The 23,954-nt window shown below is 44.4% G+C and overlaps 1 protein-coding gene across 1 annotated transcript; it reads right to left on the minus strand.

Annotated features, from left to right (window-relative positions):
- Positions 1–653: 653 nt before the first annotated feature.
- Positions 654–23,608, minus strand: slc35f3b (solute carrier family 35 member F3b). Its single transcript, XM_030106165.1, has 7 exons — positions 23,372–23,608; positions 13,451–13,790; positions 5,722–5,941; positions 3,064–3,189; positions 2,387–2,579; positions 2,165–2,254; positions 654–1,987 (listed from the first exon to the last, which is right to left on the minus strand). The coding sequence occupies exons 1-7, from the start codon at positions 23,445–23,447 to the stop codon at positions 1,746–1,748; spliced, it is 1,287 nt and encodes a 428-aa protein (XP_029962025.1). The 5' UTR covers positions 23,448–23,608; the 3' UTR covers positions 654–1,745.
- Between the last annotated feature and the right edge of the window lie 346 nt (positions 23,609–23,954).

Here is a 23,954-nt window from a genome sequence, read left to right on the forward strand (position 1 = left end):
CAGTGAAGTGGACGTCTCAGCTGAATCTGCTCCTACAGTATATGTGCATGCTCGTTCGGAATATGTCTCTCGCCGGCCCCTTTGAGGTTAGTCAGCAAACAAAATGCAAAAATAGAAAAAGTTCTGTGCGATGCATCAAAAGTTTCTCCCAGAAAATCATTGAATCAGTAAATAAATACATAAACATGTTCAGATGATTGCAAGAGGGATAGTAGTAAAGAGTCTCTCTGCAGCAGTCTGTGATGGCACGGTAAAAAACAGCACGTAGCGAGCGTGTGTGGTCGAGTGATGTTCATACATTCACAACAAGGCAGAGTTTGTACTGTTGCTGTACGAGGCGTGCGCCTCCGTCACTCCCAGGCTCACGTTAACTTGCCTCAGAAACGTGATGGATAGAAAACATACAATAACTCCTTTTTTTGTGTGTGTTTGATAAAGTGAAGTGTCAGCGCACTTCCCCTTAAGCCACAGTGAGACAGTTTTGTTCCGCCTTTACTTTTCATCTTTTAATTTGTTTGTGTTCGTAATAATAGTCCAGACAGTTCAACGTGTCGGGGAGGCTCAGTCATAGCTGTGGTTGATGTTCAAAGTTATTAAAGGGGTACTTCATAGTTTTCTGTAACGCTGTTGGCCTTTCAATGAACGTTTTGACTTTTTAGCCCAAATAAAGACTGCAGTACTTGAAACACTTCATGATTACTTGAATAACAATACATAAATACATGTATTCCTTACATTGCCAGTTTCACAGCGTTTGCTCCCAGTGTCTTGGCAACAGAAAATCTGTGGCAAGTGTTTTATAGACGGACCGTTTGACAAAGAAATACCAGGCATCTCATGCATTAAAAAGGAATGCATTAGAGATACTGCTTTAAATATCTGGTGACTGAACTGTGGGCCTGAGGAATGAGTGAGCATCCACAGAGAGGGAATCTCGCCGCAGGACAGCAGATCACCACGGGGAGCCAATCAGCGTGGTTAGAACCTGACATCGACTCTCAAGATGAACCGTGAGAGGCTTTGTGAGAACTCCTTCAGCCTGGATTGATCCTCAGATGCTCGGACAGGTCCGAGTCACACCAGATGAGCCCCTCACGTCCACGGCTCCAGGACATCCAAGGTGTGAGACACAGCTATGTACAGTGCACTGAAGGCCGGTATTTGTCGATAGCTTTACACCTGAGGGACGCCGCTGCAGGTCTCCCTTTTGTGTCCAGGCAATGAGCAGTTGAGGCATTCTTCTTTGGATTTTTTAATGTGTGTAAAATGTGTACATGTTAAAGCTAGCTGGTCTACATGGTGTTAGGCCTGCTTCGATAGGTGTCTGTCCTTTTTTTTTTTTGTTCCTATCATGACTGAAAAATATCAGGCAAGTTGGCACATTTTCCCAGGCGCAGAGACGTAATGAATCAATGGAATGATTAAGTGTGACAGCAAAAAATTAATTCTCAGCTCAATCAGTTATTCCTGATCAATCTCGGAGTAAGAAATATTACAATTGGTATGAGTCCATGCACCAGCTTGGAGAAACTTCTGAGCTGGAATGGACACCAAAACATCGGCGCACAATCTGTGACTCTTCGCCGCCTCCCGGTTACCGATCAGAGGACAATCCATCATTGTGTTTTTGTCACCAAGGGACGTACACGGAACAGCAGGCAGGGAACCAGGCCGATCAAATGTGTTAACGCGCCTCCCCGCCTCTGGGTCTGTCTTTGCGTCTGTAATGCTGATATTTCATGGAGTCAGTGTGCAAATGTTGACATGGACGTCCTGCCTCTGCTTCTCCAGTTGAGCCCGGTGGCGGCGCCCGCCTCTGCGTTCCCCTCTGCTGGCTCGTCGCGTTTGCGCAGCTTGGTGCTGAGCTGGATGATGCACTGGTCCCAGTCCTCCGGTAACAGCAGCATGAGGAAACCCAGGCAAATGATGAACACGGCGATGAGGCGCACCGTGTTGAAATCAATCTCACAAGTGTAGAGGTCCACCACTGCACAATAACAAGAAAGCATTAATATTAGCAAATAGACTAAAGCCTGCTTTAAATTCACACGGAATCCTTCATCAAATATAAATTCTAACTTTTGGGGAGGGTTTAATACCATCAAATATTAAATAGTGGCCACATCTGAAATTCTAAGACTGGGAGGAATGTGAAGGAACTCACTGGCATTTACAGGAACACTTAGGACGATGCCAAGGGAAATTAATGTTGGGTACGTTATTGCGATGCCAAAGTTCACCAGGATGTTGAAAGCTGTGGGAAGAGGCAGAATCAGCCCAGCAGCAGACGACATAATGAAAACGACAGACCACAAAATGATATTCCAGGGTTACATAACCAGTGAAGCATCCAGTTTGTGCGCTGTTGCTTTGAGCGTCGTCTCACCGAAAAGCAGCGCTGCGACCCCGCAGAGGTAAGCCCACGGGACGTCTGCGAGCGAGCCGATGTACTCCACGTGAGTGAAATACAGGATGACCGGCACGAAGCTGATCAGCACAAAGTTGGCGCTCCCAACGATGCTCAGGAAGAGGGCGGCCTCTCCGAATTTGGCACTACCGAGGACCATCTTGAAGAGCACCTGAGGACAAACGGGGAGGAGCTCGATGAAAAAAAAGTCGGCCCCCTTATAGGGAGGTGAGGGACATTTACAGCGGTGCACCTGCCAAGTACATGCCAGGATTTTGGCTCAGGGCCACGGCTGTCTGTTTATCACATTAGTGCAGCACGGGCAAAAGAGCAGAGAAGACCAGAAAGTGTCAGAATAGAGCTATAGGTCCTACATGCGCCCTCCTTGATCAGGACACAGCCTGAAGGCAGCACCCTAAGGCGACACTCCTCTGCATGCATCACACGAGTCGCTCAGCTGAGTCGCGCATTTCATAATCTCCTTCAGTCTTCTGCCACCTGATTACATAATGAGGAGGATGCTGGTCCAAGTCTTCTTATATAAGACTCGACTATTCAGACATATGGTTTTTGCTATTTTTAATCTTCCTCGTCATTCTATTGTGAAAGGATGTGCACATGCACGGAAATTTTCCAATAAATGCACAGGAAAATACCTTGTAGAGCGCCGACATTGAAGCAGAGGCCACGACCAGAGCAATCCCGATGACGGAGTGGCTGTGGAATCCATCAGCGTAGGTCATCATGACAATGCCCGCTATGGCCAAGATTGCAGCTACTATCTGTAGACAGAGAGGGAGTACACACACGCGCGATTGAAGAATGGATGTCACAGTCTGGCGATAAAGAGAAAGGGGATGATCGTTATTGCTGAGTAGGGACACGGGAGGCACGCACGGCTTTATAGAAATCACAAGCCTCGGAGGGGAAGCCTTGCAAGAGTAGGAATATTATGTGGGTTTTGTTTTATGGTCCGACAGAGAGCTCATATTTGCGTCTTCTCGGGCGCGAGCACCCTTCAGAGAAATCTGCATGCAGTACAGAACGGACACATTCTACGGTCTTGGCTTGATTGTCTGACATTGATTTCCTTTACTCTCCCGTCATGTTTACAAACCAAATACCCCTTCTCCCCACTCAGCAGCCCCAACTAAGCACACCCGCCCACTTCCTGCCTCTGCCATCGCCACAGCTGAGAGACGCCAACGGACCATCTGCTTTATTCCACCTTCAGTCAACCTTGATGCAGCAAAATCAAAATGCCTCATGTATGTTTTATCACATTCCAGAGCATGTGTCTTCATACTGTAAGTGTTCATGTCAGGGGGTTTGGCTGAGGAAAAACCACGGGTAGGGGGTGGGGGGGTGTCGCAGTCCAGCTGAGCAGATTAGCTCTGCATTAAGGAGGTGTCAGGAAGATAAATGAGGCGTGTGTTTGTGCAAGGCCGGAGTTCCCTGAGCACCTTGGGCAAAATGACTCTTTCTGCACTGCAGGCTGCCCGTCACTCAACGCTTCACCTTTCATTCGGTTTGAACGGCGGCTTTACTTCCAGGGTCGGCGACAATGCAGCGCAGTGTGTGGGTGGAGGTGGGGAGGGAGGGGGCGGTGCTGCAACCTCTAACCCTGTGCAGTCACCCAGACATTTAGCCTCAGCCGCGTGAATTTAGATTCACACTCATTAATCCACATGGCTCGGAGCGCCCCACAACAAGCCGCGGAAAAAGAATGAAAGTCAATCATCTCTTTATGCGCACAACTTTACCGAAACAATGCCTCACCGCTGTTCAATAAGGATGACTTGGCATCCTTCTCCCTCTCTCTCTCTCTCTCTCTCTCTCTCTCTCCACCTTCAGTTTTAACACATGCTCATCCAAGCTCCCCTGCATTGCTGCAGACATCCCAACACTGCAATCCCCACCAGCACTGAGAGAGAGCAAGCACGTGTGTGTGTGTGTTTGAGAGAGAGAGAGAGTCTTTGAGAAGAAAAAGCACCTCGTTTATTAGGACATTTGTCTCTAGCTGAGTCTTTTCATCGCACATGATAGGGGGTAAAGAGTTAGGGCACGCACAAGGGAGAAACTGGCTGGCTGCGATTCTGAGAGAGAGTAAGAGAGGGGAAATCCATCCTGCAGGCTGCCGGACAGCTGCAGATCCGAGAGGATCTGAGAGGGGAGGAGGAGAGGTAAGCCCTACACTCCTCCACCTCTCTCTCCTCATCTGGACAAAATGGGAGAACAAACACAGCCAAATGCATGAAGGCGCTCTGGGAGGGACATTTGAATGGCAGTCCGATCATGACTTTCTAATCACGCTGTCAGCCAGATTACCCGCTCTCTAGTCGACCGTGCAGCGTGTGCAGCTTAACATGTTCAACAGTAAATTCGGTGAGAGCGAGTCCTCACAAATTCTTTGCATTTCTATTGTGTGTGTGTATGTGTTTTTTTTTCACACCAGGACAAAATAGAAAATCCACTCCTGACTACAATAGCTTAGAGGAATTATAATTGACTACTTTTATTCTTTGGAGGAAATAAAAGACAGGCGCTGTAAGAAGTGTGCTGGCAGTGAAAGGCTCTCCTGTTATCTCATGTTATCTATAATACAGCAAGCCTTCCAGCATCACTGGAATTTGGGTCAAAGTAGATGCAAGGGACCAAAGATATTATTATGACAGCACTTTATCTTTTAATGCAGGCAGAAAAAGAAGCACAAACACAAAATCTTTGGTAGTTCACATTTGTCTTTATCGGCATTGCCCAACTTTTGCGGCAGGACACTTGTGTCCGTTCGCAGAATGAATCCAAAGACGCGTCAAGATGTGACTCACCAAACACAAAATGAGACAGAACACACATGAGCCTGAGCCATTTTACATTCCTTCATTTAAATCTGATTTAAGGGGAGAGGAAAAAATGAAATTACTCTTAAGATGAATGAAGATGTGGCTTTTTTGTTGTTCAGGCCATAATCTGAACTGAAACCAAGCCATGCAGTCATTCTATTAAAAGATACCATCTCCTTCCACAGGATACTCCAAGAAACACAAGTTAAATTAACAGTAAACTTACACAAACACAAAAAGTTAAGACTTAAAAATGAGGACAGCATGGAATAGTAAGTATTTGACAAGTGCATTATTATTATAATATAAGATAATAATATATAATATTAAATACTGATATTATAAATATTATTAAATATAAACTCAATTTGTGCTTCAGTGGCTCAATCAAATCAAATTAGGTCAATCAAATGGATCCATTTTCCTTCGGTTGCAGGAAAATCACATTCTACATGCAAAAAATGCACTCACCCTGACTCCCATGAAGCGATCTCTGAGTACAATCCAAGACAGCAGGAAGACAAAGGCCTTGTTACAACAGAACAGCGCTGACACGTCCGTTGTGTTGATCTTCCTGAGGGCCTGCAGGTACAGGTAGTTGGTGAGGATCCACAGCAGGCCAAAGGGAGCCACCTTGGTGAAAAACACCTTGGGTGTCAGCCCATCGTCCCCGAAAAACCGACAGCACTCCCTGTGGAAAGACACAATCCAGAGCACCACATTAGCCTGTGAAATACTACTTTTTTTTGTTGATAATTGGGAATCATTGGGACTTTATTCATTTCTGAATAAACAGCTCAATTTAAACAAGTGCTCCCACTTCAGCAGTTACATCTAAATGATGCTGGTCCCACACTGCAGCACACATGGGACCAGCAAAAGAAATTAGTAAATATTTAGCAATCAGACCTGCTGCAGGGGACTAAAATTACATAAACTCAGCTGCCACATGAGTGGAACTGAACTGTCTTATTTTGAAATCTTCATTACCTTCAGATTTCAGTTGTTTGAGAAAAGCAGCCACAGATTGTTTCTTTCATATTCAGACACCTTCAGCACAGACACCAACTGAGATGTTGCAACCGGGGTCAACAAGTATTTTGATACTGATGGCTGCTTTAAAGGTACCAAGTACACAAAAGTTTACCTGTTATTATAGAACGTTATACAAAGATATATTCTAATATACAGCTCTATACATTTCTGTCCATCTTAATTCTTCCATTTGAATTTCTAATTATTTTGAGAATATAAATCATGATAAATTCATAGTGACCTTTCTTTTTCATGAACTCACACAATTTCAATGTTTTTTTTTTTTTTGTGCTGCAGGGGTCTAGGAGAGATTCAGCTGTGGGATCAAAACATCCATACGTGCGTAACGCTGGAACTCTTCACTAAGAAATAACTTCACTGAAAGAGCTGAAGTGCTGTGTAGGTATAAAGCTTAGTCATAAACTATGACTAAACAAGTCTGGACTTGATCTCTGAGAAGAAGTCAGTGGTTTTCCGGTGTCCAAGAAGTTTGTGTTGATGCTCTTAAAAGCTGTGAAGTTACAGGCCTGAGTCAGTCTGTCTTCAGCATAAAAGAGGAGCCAAACCGTGACATTATGTTCATTCTTTGACCACATTTTCTGTCAAATAAGATGTTACACTGCGCCACCGTGAAGCCAACAGTGATTTATTTTACACAAACACCCATCCATTTCAACTACCCCCCAAGTCAAAATATAACATTCACACACTTCTGCCTGCTGCTGTTTACAGTCCTCCTCAGTGATACTATTTACCCTGAAAGCATCTGGGCCCCATGAAAGCGATGAAGCAGCAATAAAGGAGGAGCGGCAGGTAGCGTATTTGCCAGTGATTCCTGGTGGATAGCGAGGAGCCGGAGGAGGATCGCTATGAATCACCTCCAGAAAGCTGAGTCTGCACCAAAAAAACACGCCACTCAAAACACGCAACACTATCATAAGCACTTTAAAGGTTATCGTCCTTTTAATACAGGGAGTGGATGCGTCACCTTGTGTGTGTGTGCGTGTGAGCGTGTGTGTGTGTGTGTGCCACTTTGAAGTTGCATTTGTGAAACTTGTAATCTGTGGTAATGTTTAAGAGATCCTTTAAGTCCGTGGTTTTGTCAGGAAAAGTCTTATCGAGTAAAATTAGCTTTTGACTCTGCTTTTGAAGCAATGCTTAAAAACCACAATTAAAAACTATTAAAAAATCAAATTTATGGAAATAAATCTGTCCTTCTTGTTTGATTTTTTTTAAATGATAAAAACAGCAAACATAGGCCTTCATTCCATTTTCATGGACAGGGTGTTGAGGCACACCAGAGGTCAGGAGGGCTTCATGGGGGGAGCTGGAAGAATGGAGTAGGGATCGTGAGCTCCATCAGAGATTATTATATGTGCAAGAAAAATTGGAACTGTAAAACAAATCTCTCCACATCCCCACTTCCAGTTTAGGCCATTAACCTTGACCTATGGTCATTACAACAGAACGAGATCACAGATAAAAGCAGCACAAATGAGTATTTTAGGGGTCATAGAGGAGAGGTGTAAAATACAGCTGTTACTCCTCAACTCTGACAGGAACCAGCATGTTTGGACATCTGGTCGACTGAGTACATCAAACTGGGAGAAGGACCCGGGAGTCGATCCAAGACTACAGAGATTATATCTCTCAGACAGTATGGGAGAGCCTCAGGGCTCACCAGGGAGGAAGTGGCGGGCGTCATGGATGTACTGGGGTTCTTTACTCTCCATGTTGCTACTAAAACCTTATGAGGACTGAAAGGGGGAAACAGATGGATGAACTTTCAATTTAGTCTGATCACTGAGAAGATTTTAAGAAACAGTCTGGCAGTATAAATATCAGAGATGGGATACTTGGACTCGAGACTCGGACTCGACTCGGACTCGAGTCACGATTTTATGACTTTTTGACTCGACTTGATAAAATCAAAAAAAGACTTGGACTTGCTTGGACTCTAAGCTCAGTGACTCTAGACTTGGACTTGACTCGAACCCTTTGACTCGACGAGTCACGTCAAGTCATAATAGTCATTTTAAAAGTGTGATGTATGAATCATTTTTATTTTTTATCGCTTCATTTCATGGGATCGCAGTGGCGAGGTGCGCCTGCGGCGGGAGCGCTTGTTTCGTGCCGCCTAGACGGCGTGCAACGGGCGGAGTTCGTTCACTTCCGCATTGACGGTAGCGCTCGTTTTCAACACCCGCGCATTCCAGGCGCATTCCAAACAACATAACAGGTCGACCACGATTGTTTTTAACAAACCCGTTTCAACACTGCCCGCCTGGAATGCGCGCATAGGCGTCAGTTTAGGGGGAGACTTTTGCCAGGGGTGTTTTTTTCTCCACTACACACAAATCCTTCACGTGTAGCCATTTTAACCCCGGTTATTTTCAGTAGTATATAACATTCCGATGCTCCTGAAGGCATCGTCCGCTAGCATCAGAGACGCAAACAGACGTCCACGAGGACTAAAAAAACAAAACAAAAAAGTGCAGCTGTTCTAAATGTGCGTCTGTTCCAGTGGAAGCTCCACACAGAGCAGCTCTGTCTTCTGCAGCACCTGTGGTGAGTTTGAAAACTTGGTTGCTTAACACTGTGATTATCCCATGTTATAGACTTTATGCAAGAGGCGGTAGTCTGTTTTGAAATGTGGATATGTCCTGAAGAACTTTACTGTCAACATGCTAACAGCAACATTTTGAGGCTGTTTGGCCTCATTCTAGTCTCAGCTAATGTTCATCATCAACATACTTTTCGTCCCGGGGGACCTGTTGCTTTTGATTAAAAAGAAATGCGAGTTTTATTGAAAGATGTGAATAGGGATGAATTTCATATTTTTATTTTTGAACTGTAATGAAGAAGAATGCATCAAAGATGCTTTATTTCATTAAGGAAACACAATTTATTTTAAGATAGGTTTAAATGTGCACACTTTAGTGAAGACTTTTTTTTTTAAATCTGCCCCTTGGTTCACAGCTCACTGGACATTTAACACTGAACATAGAAAACAGAGCTGAACATACTCAGACACTGTCTTTTGTCCCCAACAGAACTGCAGCTGTGAGGACTGGAAGTCCTACAGGTCCAGATTTGTAGGCTACAAGGTAACATCATCATTTTTAAAAGTGCCCAAAAACATTGTCCTGCCATTCTGAAGTGCCAGTGAAGACATTACATTTGTCCTCCTTGTCCTCCTTCCAGCTTGTCTCTATGGACATGGCAGACAGTCACACTGCTGAGCCTCTCCTGGGACATCGTGGAGCAGAGCCTCGTCTTCAGACGCCGTAGAGCCTGAGGCTGCTCTCCACTTCACAAGAGAACACTGAACCACCAGCAGGAGCCGGACCAGGGTCTGACCAGGGTCTCCACTGCGACCTCCAGCAAGAACCAGGGTCTCCTGATCAAATAAGTACACTTTGCACTTCCATTGTAACTAGTAATCTGTAACCTGGGAGATAACCGGACTATTATTTTATTGTTTCTTTCTTTCTTTCTTTCTTTGTGCAGACGTCACCTCTTCAGTCACCAGTTCTGTCAGCTTTGTTCATTTCTGTTGATCTCTGCTCCTGGACAAATAAAATAATGGAAAACACTCCTGAGACTGATGGTTCTCTGTGTCTAACACACCTTGGATGTTCAGTAATGTTTGTTGTTGTGTCGATGGTGCAGTTAGTATTTTAATATATTTCTTTAATGGTGGCAGAGCATCTTTACCAGGTCAGAGAGATGTCGGTGTGTAGAGTTGGTTCATTAGCTTGATCAGTCTAAAGCTATCTGAGGACGTCTGATGGTGATTCTTTGGATTAACAGACTGCCTCCTCTGATGTCGGTTGCTTTTCTTTTTGAAATGTTGAAATGTTGATTTGTGATTAGGTCTTTCCTCAGATTTTATAAATGAAAGAAGGAAACAGAGTGACTGGCCGTACGCAGGTTGTACAGGAGGCAGTAAACAGCACAGCAGAATTAAAACTTCCATGAAACACCAGAGAGCAGGAGAGGAAGAGGTCATACCATAACCTGGAATATCCACTCATGGCAGAGTTTTGCTCCAATAATTAAAGCTAATAATAATAACAATGATTATAATAAATTTTTCCAGCCTCCCAGCAACAGAGGTAAGACAATAAGGCTTCATGTTCTTCCTCTGCTGATTCACCAGGTTTTTGTGACAAAGTTGACAAAGAGTCATCAGACAGACTGATCATTGGTGTTTCTGTTGTGGGCTGCCTGACTGTGTTTTTGTAATTTTTCCATTTACTCCTGGAGTTGCTTTGTGTAAAATGTTCGATTTGAGTGGAAATGGATAGTTAAGCTTGAAGCCAAGATTCGTCCAGTCACAGATATAATGTTCTGGTAACAGCCTGTGTTCTAATGTAACTCCAACTGTCCTCCCGAGGTTTATTCTTTTATTCTGGAAATGCTTTGACCTTATTCCTATTTGTGATGAATAGAGTTCAGTGGTTTGTTTCTGTGCTGTCCCTGAGCTGTAAATCCAGTTGACAAGTAGCTGATATATCTGACATGTAGCTGATTTCAACATGAAGTTCAGCATTGTTGGGTTTGTAACTCATAAAAGTTTGAGGCCAGAGGATTTTATTAAAAACATGACAATCACCTACAATGTGAAATAATTCTCTAAGCATCTGAAGGCAGCCACATCAGAAGTAAAATCAGTTATAGTCATCATCTCAAGCACTTCTCAAAAGCAGTGGTGACTGGTCATTGGGGGCAGGTTGAGCACAGCACCTTTATGTTGTGTTTGACAGATATGGTGAAAATACCCAATCTACAAGCTCGCTTCTCAAAAAGAGTATCGATATCTCAGTCAAAAATTTCCTTAACAGTACCTCCCCAGTTTTTTTTTGTTTGTTTTTTTTTAATGACTTGTTTAGGACTCGAGGAAAAAAGTTTAGGACTTGGACTCGACTCGGGACTCGACTGTCTTGACTTGGGACTCGACTCAGGACTTGACTGTCAGGACTCGGGACTCGACTCGGGACTCGAGTGCAAAGACTTGAGACTCGACTTTGACTTGCAAAACAAGGACTTGGTCCCACCTCTGACAAATATCATATCAGACCTGTCAGGAAGGTGACGAGCAGTGAAACTGTGATGAAGAGCCTCGGCCTCTTACAGAGAAAATCTTCATCAGTCGCATCTGTGATGTGAGAAACTGATATTTCTAATGACAAACGACCTCTTCTTATTGGGCCAGTGCTTCATATAAATCGGCAGGGCAGCTATTACCTGTGTCAGCTCTTAAGTCGTTTTTCTCTCTGCATTGCCTGGGGCGCAACAGCTGGTTCGATCTGAATAAATGCACTGCAAACATAGCATTTGATATTCATAGCACACAAGCTCTGGCCCGAGGAGCAATCGTCCCGAATCTGTGTGTAAGTCCTTGAAAGAAATGAAAAATAAAAAATATTCCTGCAACACAGAAAAACAGTCTACTCCTGCCGGCAGATGCCCATACCGCATCTTTATTGACAATTTATGTTGAAAGTATCAAAGGAGGAGGCAGATATAAGACTTTAGTCTACATGCTATGATTAATGTGCTGTTTCAACTCTGTAAAAGCAACTGAAACGCTCTGAAAATAGCTTTTTCTGCTGCAGGAAAAACTAATGAAAGCACAAGACTGAAAGAAATAAGTGGTCAGCTATTTCACAAATGAAATGTTAGGAGGGAGTGACTGTGCATGATTACCTTTCAAACAGATGGACAGCATTAGCTCTCAGAGAGATTATCAGCTGGGCTCAATTATGATCATTGTAGGGAGCTGATAAAACAGATTAAACAAAGTATCTGTCTCTTCATCAGGAAACCATATTTCACACTGCTTGCAAGATATTTTTATACCAACAAAAACACTCTGTGATTAAATGGTCCATTTTTCTCTGCTATCAATTTACTAATGCATTTTCAATTTAATTTTTTTTGCTAATCTAATTTGTGATTGATTGCAGCAACATCCCATTAATTATGACTTTGCAAAGATAATTATTAGCTGGATCACGTCACTTTATGAGGCGTTCCTTATATTTTAATTTATACTCACAATGGGACCAAAACAGTAAAAACATGATCATTGTAATAAATTAAAGCCCAACATCAGTGTAAACACATTTGATTCTAGTAGAACTAAAGTGGGGTTTGTATTTAGCAGCTCTCATCTAACGTAAGACTGGAGAAAAAAACAATTCTTGAATGCTGTTTATTTGTACTTTTCTGTTAATCGTGTGCTGCCACTGCTGGCTTATCTTCAGACTTCATGTGCACGAAAACAGAGGACCATGGAATTATTTGTTTGGATTGTGCTCCTGTCGCCTAAAGCGCCTTCATCTCTTTATTACATGAAACTCTAACAGAGGTCTGTGTATTATCAGAGTGTCAAAGGAAAACAATACACTTTAGTTGCTATTTAAGTTCAGGGTTTTTGCAGTAATTTGCATTTTCTATTTTTCGGTTGATTAAATCCCACACATGTCAAATCAGAAAACCTCCTTTTGGTTTCTATGCCTGTAGATTCTCTGTATTTATAATGTGTGAGTTATGCTGTGGTAATTAAAACTGATCAGCACAGCATAAACGTGAAAATGTCTCAGCGGAGTCAAAGTCTCAACCTTTTGGAGTTAAGTTTAATATCTTTTAACTGAAATGGTAAGTTTTCTGATACTATGTGATATTTCCCCTAATTCCAATCATATTATTCCAACATATGACTCTACATTCCCTCGCTCTTCTTCCATTCTCTGCTTTTTGACTATAATCCCTTCGCTGCTTAATGGAGAATCAAGACACATACAAGGTTCAAACCTAATGCTGCTAATTGGTGTTTCAGACACGCCAAAGAACATTGTTAATTAGATCCTCGTGCAGTGGAATTCACATCGCTCTCGTCCTCTAATCTTGCTGCCATTGCTCTTTGACTCCAGGTCGCCTCCCACGGTACCTTCGAGAGGAAAAGCCAAAATCCAACTTTGATTAATGGTGTGATTTCAGCTTAGCCTGCACTCATTTTGTCTTTCTCCAATATTCTGCTCTCTTCAATTATTTTTTTTTCTTGGGCTTATTCTTTTCGATTTGGAACATTCTGTAACTTTGTTTCCGAAACCCGTGTTAGTTTGTCTGGTTTGCGTTGCAGTGAGAGTCTTCCCACCTGAATCTCTGCTTGGGCGTCTGCCTCTCCGGACTCTTGCAGAGATGGCCGATGTAATACAGCGGGAAGAAGAGGCAGTTCCAGGTGGTGGCGAACCAGGTGAGGGTGAACGGGGCGTCAAACTGCTTGAAGGTCAGCTTGGCCAGCTGGGTGGAGCCCGCCCAGGACGAGCACACGCACATCACCATGGCCACCCCCCACAGGGCCTTCCTGATCTGCACTGTCGTGACTCTGATGCAGCAGCGGAGCCTCCGCCTGTTGGAGGCGGACTCTGCTCCGGACGCGCCGGCTGACTGCGAGTCCGCCGTGCCCACCACGTTCTCTCTGGCGCGGTCTTCTCCTGCGGACACAGACACATCTGATTCAAAGCCGGACAATCACAAACACACATAATATTCAGAAACAAAGGAGCAAGAGAAGATTAAAAAATGGCTTCAAACCGCTACAGAAGTTCAATGTCAATCTGAACTCATTAGGTTTTTTTTTTTTTTTCCTTCACTCAAGTGACTCCAGGTCACACATGCCACGTTGTATTTTCACAGATTAAAAATAGCTTCTTTAGGAGTTTAATTGAACTTGAAAGCAATCAATCAGACGTCTGAGTTAAAAATGTGGTGATCAAGTGCGACAGGCGACAGCCAAACAAAGGACAGAAGAGGGCAGATCTGATATCCAATCCGAGGCGACCTCTTCTCCACCTCCTGAGCCACAGTGGCATGTGTGTGGGTGACACACACACACACACAGACATGCACACACTTTACTTTCCTATTCCTCCTGTCAAAACCTGATAGAGTCCATACTTCTTCCGTCCTACACACACCCACTCAGTGCTTCCACACTGAGAAACTTGCCAAGATCTTTTGGTTCCCCTGAGTCATTGCACTAACTGATAAATGAATGGACTGTCATGACCTGCAGAAGTTTAGTTATAGTTCTAGAGTCATCTGTTTATTTGCTATAAATCTGGAATATAATTTTGAAGAGGTTAATGCAATTTTTTTCGATCCTCTGAATGGACTCTTCTGCTGATAAAAAGCAGATTTATTATTAATTCAACAACTGTCCATCCATCCATCCATCCTTATTTCTCTTTATAAGCGTTTGACACTGTCTGTTGATATGAACATGTTTCTAATTGCTGCTGTTTTTCTTTCACATGTCATATGCTCCCACTTCCATCCACACGCTAATGTTTTTTTAGCAACATGCTACCTGTGTCCACATACTGCTGTGACAAAGAAAGCCATCTAACGAATTTTCATCACACAATAACTTGCAATGACAATAAAGACCACCAAAACATCTGGATGTAACATGAAATGCACCATGCACGACTCTGTAGCAAAAAGTTAAATCAGAGGGTTGTATTTTATAACGTCTCTAGAGGAAGTGATGCAGCTGAAAATCTTTATGTCAATTCATCTGCGCTATTGGCAGGAATACAGAAGGCACTTCAAAAAGGCCTCAGTGAAGCAGGAGTAAATCTAACCAGCGTCTCACTGCAAATATTATCATTGCAAAGCCTCTCCAGGATGCCAAACTCTCTCATCTTAATGAAGTTGTGCTGTGTCATGCGCCTTGCACCGATCACACAGTCTCTCCATGTTAACGTGATGTGTGTAATCAATTGAACACCCACTGTATGATAATAAGGGGCCGCTGCATATTTTCTGAAAGAGTCGTATGAGCAGGAATCCATCGCAGTCAATGAGGCATCTCATTCTTCCTGTAAGAACTGGCTCTGACCTTGCCAGGTGGTCTCATCATATCACAGATTAACTTTCCTGATGACTATCGCCTCTAATGCTAATGCCTCGGCTTCCCTGGCACGCCTACTGCATGTACAAGAGATTCGCATAATTCATTGTTTATCTGACCGAAACAACAACAACAAAGTGGTGCAATTAAAATGAAGTAATGCCACGTAGTTTATACACCAGTGCACCCTTTATGAAGCGAGGAGAGATGATTCGTGCTCGGTGTCTGCTATGGCAGCGAAATGATGTGTCAGCGAAGACCGAAAAAGGGCCGCGCACACGTGGATGTTTATCAAAGTCTTGGGCGCAAGGGTGAGAATTAAGTTTCTCTATTCTGAGCCCTGCGTCTCTTTGTCTTGTTGTGAAGGTTATCTCGTGCTTACACTGCCCAGTTTGTGCCCTTCCTGGGGCTTTGTCCCACATCCCGTGGCTCGGACCGCTTCTCTGTACTGCGCCACAGTTTAATCTTCCAAATGCAGCGACGGGCCAAACCAATCAGCCCCCGAGACAGGCAGCGGGGCCCAGCTAAGCATTTCCAGCGTCTGGTGCATGAAGTTAAGGGTCTTGACAACATCAGAGATATTGCACACTTTATAATATATTCCTTTCAGGAACACAGTCATCAAAAATATAAATTACACTATGTGGACACATCAATGCAGATTTTTTTCTTCTTTTTTTTCTGTCTGCACTGCTAAAGCACTTGACTTTATAATGCCGGGGCTTCTTTAACACTTAGACTGATGGTGACTAATGACTCTGAATCCACCTTGAGAAGGAGCTGTGCTCGTTGGAAAATGAAAAGACTCCTGAGTTAATGACGTTTTAAAGTCGTTACTGAAACACCCAGAAAGAGTCTCCTGTAGCAGCTGAATGATTAACTGAGTGCTCTTAACCTTATCGGAAAGCAATCACATGTCAATTATCAAGGTCAGCGTGTCCACTGTACAGCGTGAACAGACCCATAATTAATCTCAGCCTTCTGTGTGCTAAAATGGCGATTTGGAAAAATATTTGTTGTAGATCCTTATATCGGCAAAAATGCTAAAGCTTACAAAAGATAAAAACATCTCCATCTAATCCCCCCCTTCTGTGTCCACATGTACTTCAATGAATCCTAACGGGCGTCTGTGAAATCACAGGAGACAGGGAGAAAGTGTTTGGCATCCTTGTAGGACCAGCTCTTGATCTGCTCTGACAGCTGTGTGTAGCTTCTTTTTGTTGCCTCCTCTGATGTATTCACCCAAAATCACTCAGCTCAGTTATGCACGGCAACACACACACACACACACACACTAACAGGTAAGTGTTTTCAAGAGTTAATGTAGGATTTTGCTTTCCAACGCAAAATATTGACAGAAGGGATTACACCCTGCTTTTTTAATCACAGCAAAGCAGATTGCTTTTTTCATTTCACTTTGCATTTTGACAGATTTTTCTGTGCATGTGTGTTTGTGGCATGACTTTAACCATATCTCTTAGTCTCTGTAAGAGCTCAGACTCAGTGAATCAATCTTTATTGTATGAGCTCATTTGTCGGTCTGTAGTAGTTCTGCTCACTGAGCACCTCATAAGGTTTGTATTGAATCTATGTTGTACCTCCAATAAAGTCGAAGCTGGAGGTGTTGAGATTTATCTTTCCATTAATGAGCCAGTTCTCCAGCTCTGTCTCCCATCAGAGGCCGAGCTTCCCCGCATCCCGGCCTGCCTCGTTCCCAGTCCAGCTCTCCTCCCTCCCCCTGCAGTTTCTGCAGTGCAGATCTCTCCTGCTGATAGCTGCAAATCCCAAACGTGCCAGCAGAGCCCTGCCTGGCTGCCTGCTCTCGCACTTCGCAGAACCTGGCCGCGGCGGGCCGAGAAAGCTCCGCTGTGTCCCTCGGTTGCTCCCCCGAACAGGCCACCGCCCACGCCGTTCCCCACTCACTCTCTCTCTCTCTCTCTCTCTCTCTCTCTCTCTCTGCTGCCTGCGCCTCTTTCCAGAGAACAAGAACAAAGATCCGTGCGGGTCACAGTAGAGGTGGCATCAGTCTGTGGCGGTTTGGCACGGTGACCGCTGCAACAGACGGGACTGCTTCGCCGGGACCTGTGAGTAAGACGGAGTTTTGTCTGTTTGGGTGTTTGGCAACACCTCTGTGGGAGTGAGAGTGCTCTGCAGCGCTCTGCCTCAGTGACTTAAAAAGGGTAAACAGATCAATCACCCACACATACTTCAGAGAAACTCTTCTCCTTGTCTTACTGTCGGCGGCGTCGGCTTGGCGATGAATATGAATTCACTACGGAAACTACGGAATCAAACATTTTGGAGTGAACTCTTTTTATGGCTGCATGCAGAGCCTCATTTATAATACAGATTTCTGTTGGCATTTTCTATTCTATTCTATTCTATTCTATTCTATTCTATTCTATTCTATTATGCTCTGTTCTTTTTTATTCTCTTTCCAGGTTCAAATTCTGGCCCAGCCTTTGAAAAATCAGCTGACTGGTGTCTTCTGCTGTGTCTTCACTGACCCAAAACATCCCTGTGCTTTATACTTCACCTTCACCTCCTTGGAAGTTGATCTCTTTTAATTCTGAACAGTGTGTTGGAACAACTGTGTACATACTACTTGTGGGACACAAATTTCATGTCCTGTGCTTCTTTACCTGCTTACAAGTGTGTGAGCGTGTCTGTGTGTGCATGTTCTTTGCAATAAAAATTATTTGAACCTTTCATTTAGAACAGACTGATGAAATTATTGATCTAAACTTTTTCAAGGCTGTCATAATCAATCATTGAATTAAAACAGCACCAAAAATAAATACTTCATCTCATGTTGATTAAATTCTTTCATCATTTCTGACATGCAAGTCAAAGGCAGGGGGTATTTAACAGATGTTTATACTTTTAATACAACTTTGTATCATTTATCACTGTGGACTATCTTGCTTTAGAAGGCTGAGACCTTCATGATGGTGGGGAGAGAGTCTGAGAGACAGGTAGCTCACACACAGACAGCAGCCGCTGTCTTTGCAGTGACTCCGCGTCCGACAGACAGTGGGAGTTTGTGATACTTGGCGGTGACAGCTTGGTCAGGCCGAGCTGTCCGTCAGAGGCCTTCAACACACCGGAGGAGGCTCATCTGACAAGTCTGTCCCACTCAATAACACAAAAGAGAGACAGGCGGAAGACACACCCTGCTGCGACGACAGGCCGATCGGAGGCGGCGGAGGCTGAGGGGACGAGGCCCAGAAGGGCAGACGAGGCCGGGACGCCTGTCACCGATCCCGCTCTATTTTATTCCCGGCCGGTTTCTCCTTCGACCTCAAAGGACAACAAAGCAACTTCCCCACCGAGTAAACTTGTTTGTCAGTGCCTTGACCTTCCCAGCTGGTTGAGCAGATGCTTATGATACAGGTCAGCGCCGCGGCCCTCGGTTCACGACACAAGATAAACACACGCAGCGTCAGTTAGCAGAGAGACACTGGGTGGGTCCATGCACTGTGTGTTACTGCAGAGTAATAACACTCATATTTGGCACCAGGAACACTGCCCAACAAAGAAGCACCCCCCTCTCTCTTGCGTTCCCGTATAACAGTGGTGTGATGGTCCTGCAGTTTAACAGACTGGCAGGAGTCCCAGCACTTTCAGCAACAAATCAATATTTAAAAGATTGGCCACAGCGCCTCTGTTGAAGTAATGGATAGGCAACCACCGCAGGTGTATGCTCTGAGTGTCGGCCCAAACACTGAATCCACTGCCTGGCCGCGCCCCGAGGCCGCTAATATCACAGCGACACCGTCACTCTCACATGTAAGACTTTCACTATTTATTTTCAAACCACTCTGCAGTGTTACTGCTGCGAACTGACCCTCACCGTTTCTAATGACAACCAAAGAAAAAAAAAAGCTAAATTCGTCATCATCATCATCATCTCAAACAAAAAAAAAACTGCTACACTTATTTCAAAACCAACAGAGCTCTCGGCTCAGATTTTGCTGACACTGGTCGCAATTACTCCAAGACCTTAAGCCTGTGTCCTTTTCTGACTGAGCTTGTTCCCTTCTGTGATACTTTGTCTTCTAAGCTCGCTATTACTCCACCATGCAGTGTAAAAGCAGCATTACACATTTAGAGAAGACTGGCGGGCTTCCTGCGCCCTGACAAAAGCTTTCAGATTATCACCCTCTAATGTACCTTGTAGCTCAAAGCATCCCCTTTTCCTTATTGCTTATATATGAAACATGGCTACGCTGTTCCAATGAATGCTTTGTCTTTTAAAACAAAAGATGATTTATAGCGAGGAGGCTTGGAAATGGATCTCATATGCGTTTCAATAAATTCCAGACGTTACACTGAAACCAATACTTTTTTCCATCACAAAAGCACAGTGTTTAACAAAGCCAGGCATCTTAATAGAATAAAATGCCACTTGTCAAGCAAGAAAGGTTTGCAACTTACCCAAGCTTTTGAATGAATTCAGAAGAAGTCTCATTTTTTTTTTGCACATTTGACAGCCATTAAGCCCAACTTCTATTATGCTAAAATCCAGAATGTAATATCCAACATGTAATGAAGTGTGCAAATGAAAACTCCAAAATGATATTCATGACCGCTCCTGGTCATCTTTCAGCAGATGCTGCCTGAACATACGTGGGCCTTTGTTTGACCTCTGCTTGGGCAGCTGTAGCCTCATCTCCATACTGAGGTTTCTGCTGTTTACACAGAGCTCGGTTTAGCATTTACATACAAATAAGACGCATGCAAACAAATGCAGCATGCCCAGTTTTGTTTATGCCATCTATATAAGTAATCCAAGCAATCTTAAGGTGAACATGTCACAATATTTGAGTACTTAACACTGACTTGTCCCAAATGCACACATTTCTATGGATTGTCCACAGTCAGCACGGCACACTGGTTTTAAGGTTTTCACATCCATTTTCCATATCACTTTATAAATGAAGTTTACAGGGATCGATCCTAGCTGACTAGCACACACAGACACACACACACACACACACACACACACACAGAGTGGTGGATATTGATTCTAGACAAAGTGTCAGATGATGTCTCAGTAATGAAGTAAATGCTCTAGATACACGAGTAGATGTCAGCTTTGAACAATTTGTTTTCCTTTTGTTCACCCAGGTCGAGCAAAACCATCATGAGGCTGGTGCCAAATTACAAGTCACTGATGCTGCAGTTTAATGGCATTTCAAAAGAAAGTTTTCCTGGAAATTGATAGATAAGAACAGAATACGTTACTCACACGTTATTCTTACACTGTTTCACAAGTTTAATACTTTCTATGAACAAGTTAATGGTCTCCAATTAGATAAAAGACCCTGCTTCTGCTTGTGAAGTTGTTTAATTTGCTCTCATCTGACTGGTATTATGGTCAAGGTGCAGGGAGCCCCTGGGAAAGCTTTACTTTGCCCATAATAGCAGTTGCCGAAATATGACCAGCTTCCTGAGGGACACGTGCGCTGAATCACTCTTAAAAGATGTCTGCTCTGTTTCAAAGGGTGTAATTAAATTACAGAGATTAAAGGGGCTTTTATGAACTATTTACCCTCGCCTCTGACGACACGGAAACAACACTGACATTCCCCAAAGACGCAGTCTGTCGAAATACATTCACAGAGGAATCAATAAAAATAGTCCACGGGCCAGTGGTTTGGTGAATTTGTCACAGGAACACGCAGCGGAAAGGTAAATACCCCAGATGGAGTCAATGAATCAAACTAAGAGCTGTAGGAGACAGCAATATGTAGCTGGAACGGACCTCTACAGGGTTACAGAACACGATCAGAACGCTCAAGGAACAGGAGACGACTGCGGGAAGCGTTACCCGATGATAGATTGTTTCAAAGCCAGCCTCAAGAAAACAATTGCATCGCTAAAACTGATGCCAGCATTGATTGTGAGCTGCTTAACCCTCCCCTCAAAGCACGACTGTTTCTCAACATGCTGTGATCTGGAAGCACAGTCAGATGTAGAAAAAAACCCAGAATTTCAAGTTAAAATCAGAAAACATCCAATTAAGCGTTTTTGAATTTGGCTTCACAAAGCTGCTCCTGTCTCGCCATCGCTTCAGACTGTAGGTGTTAGATGGACACACAAAAGGAAGATGACTGAACAGGAAAACACAAAACTCTTTGACAGCCGGTTGTAGGTTGTTAGTGGGAAGAACAGAGGTTTTGGAGCCGGCGTTACATAAGCAGCACAGAGTCTGAAAGCTGAATGTTGATCCGCTGTGGCCCCCTGTGGCTCCCTCCTCCTTCAAAGCAGCTGCTGAGACAAGGAACCGAACGATCACATCACAAAGTTTACAGCTTCGGCTCCCCCGGAACAATTTACAAGACTGTATCGCCCCGCTTCACAAACATGTACAACACACATCACAACCCTTTCTCTATTCACAGACTTCCAGCATGGCAAAGCTAATTTTGTGTATAAAATCGTGTCAAATAGGAACTTCTCAATCTCAGTTAATCTACAACTCAAATGTTTGGAGTTGACATTCATACCGATAAGCCTAAAATCCTTTCTTCCAGTGATGGAGTCGATGCAACACAAACAGCTCAGACATTGTGTTCGTTCATTTGCTCTCCTGCAGTGTCTGCATGGAAATCTCTCATTCATATTCCAACTGCTGGCTGACTCATAAATTATAGATAATGAAGTACTTTCGGATATTTCCACATTAATAACCCCCCCTCCTACGCTGTTGTGAACCTTTCAAAAAACATGAAAGGTTGAACTTAGCTGACAAAATCCTACTGAGCAAGTGATTCAGCTTAAAGTTTTCACTGCAGAAAGAACCGTGAAACAGACGTGGACTCGCACACCGTTCGATGAGGAGATAAGCTATTGCCTTCATCGCTGACCTTTGAGTCAGACTTAAGTTGAAAACAGCATTTTTTTTTGCAGAAAAAACTTAAGAAGATGATAACCTTTAAGCTGCCAGCGACGTTCTCCGGACTTTATCTGTACTTCATCACAACTACTGGATTCATGTGACCAGACGCACATATGTCCGTGAAAATTAGTGAATTTTATTGATTGATTTTATCTATTTTCTTCCAGTTGTCTTGAGGAACAAACTACAGGGATTACCACAGATGCAAGGTGCAAATGCAGTGAAATGGAGCCAGCTCAGTACGAACTGGGCTTTGGACACACTAGTCATCACTCTGCTGAGGCGCAGATTAAAAAATGCATAACATCGCTTCCTGGCAGAAGCATGAGGCAAAGGGGAACGTCACAGGAGAACACTGTACATGCAAGAATATTGGTTAGGACATGATGGTACTCATTGGAGATGTTGAGATGGGGATTGTTGAGCGTGATGCAGCAGCCGTAGTTAGAAAGACGTCCAACAATCATCAGGAGCCTCCAGCTTGCATAATGAAAGACAGTCTCAGACAAGCAGGGGGAAGACCCACCGCACAGAAATGATCGTGTATCCACTGAGGAGCAGTGTCACCTGCCGTTTACAGAAGCCATCAACATGTTTACTGCTGGGTTCATGTCCCAGCTGCTCTGGCATTTTAGCTGGGATCTTGCAGTGCGTGGTGGGTGCAGGGTGGAGGGAGGAGAGTACAGGGGAATCCCTGCTGCAATAACAACTTAAGACCCTCCCTAAGGAACAGTGCATTTAGCACAGTGCTCATCAAGCCACTATGAGTCGCGCGCATGCAGCTTAAAAAAAAAACACAAAAATAAATAAATATCAATGCGTCAGTGACGCTGTCATTTAAATAAGAGGATAAATCCGGGAGCTCAGTGTGTGGGAGGCATGTCACGACCAAAGAAGATAATCAATAAATAATGTGATTAAAACCCCGGCTGTGTTTGTCATCGTTCATAAGAAAACAGGTTCTGTTGCAGCTGTTGATGTGCGGCGGCGCCAATAATTCCGCTCTAAGTTTATTTGCGCCTGGCGGATTCCAGAGCCGTTTGATCCGGCTGGCTCGCGGGGAGAATTTCTAAAGTTGATGCCTGTCCTAGAGCGACCGGTGTTGTAACCTTCAAAGAAAGCAAAAAAATAAAAATAAAAAAAAGATGAAGTGAAGTCTCTGTGAGGAGCGGAGCTGCGGAGGGGGGGGGGGGGGGGACCCGGCGGGCGGAGGCAGCAGCCCGGGTTTGCGTAACGCGGCTCGCGGCTCTCCCTACCTTCCACTTTGGTGAGGGTGAGCACCGGACTGTTGCAGGCGGACAGCGGGGCGACCCGTGCGGAGTGCTTCTTCATGATGATGAGCTCGGATGGGCTGAGCTCCAACCCGCTTCGACTACATCCCTGAAGCGGATTTGGTGCAGACACCACACCTCTAGATGGGACCCTTGGTGCTTCTCGAGCCGGCGTCCCGCTCCCCGTCCCCCCGCATCCGTCCAACTCCCTGTTGAGGATTTTTTTCCTGCCTCTGCCGTATCCCCCCACCCCCCTCCTCCACTTGCCTTCCCTCCCCAAATCTGCGGCTGTATCCAGTGCGTCCCGGCGCGTCTCTCTCTCCTTCCTCCTACAGTTTGGCTGCAATTCGCCAACGTCACGCATTAGTCGGTGTAGCAGCCACGTCCCACCGCCACCCACCGCCACCCACCACCCACCAGCCCGTGTCCTCCAGCCCGGCTGTCCTCCCGGAGACCCCCGCCTCCTGGCCGTGGTCCCCCGGGGGCGCGCGGGGAGGAACAGACGCGCTGACCCGGAGGCGAGCTGGAAACCTGTCAGCGGTGACAGATATAATGCCATCACGCAGCG

Source organism: Salarias fasciatus, chromosome 13, assembly GCF_902148845.1.
Source record: "Salarias fasciatus chromosome 13, fSalaFa1.1, whole genome shotgun sequence".
In the NCBI taxonomy this organism is placed as follows: Eukaryota; Metazoa; Chordata; class Actinopteri; order Blenniiformes; family Blenniidae; genus Salarias; species Salarias fasciatus.

What these genes read in the sequence shown, in the direction of transcription:
- slc35f3b (XM_030106165.1), bottom strand. Translation starts at nt 23,447, where the DNA reads ATGAAGAAGCACTCCGCACGGGTCGCCCCGCTGTCCGCCTGCAACAGT. An exon ending in ATCGCTTCATGGGAGTCAGG is followed by an intron (nt 3,190 to 5,721) that starts GTGAGTGCATTT and finishes CTCTGTCTACAG; the next exon opens with ATAGTAGCTGCAATCTTGGC. An exon ending in CAATGTCGGCGCTCTACAAG is followed by an intron (nt 2,580 to 3,063) that starts GTATTTTCCTGT and finishes GTTTGTCCTCAG; the next exon opens with GTGCTCTTCAAGATGGTCCT.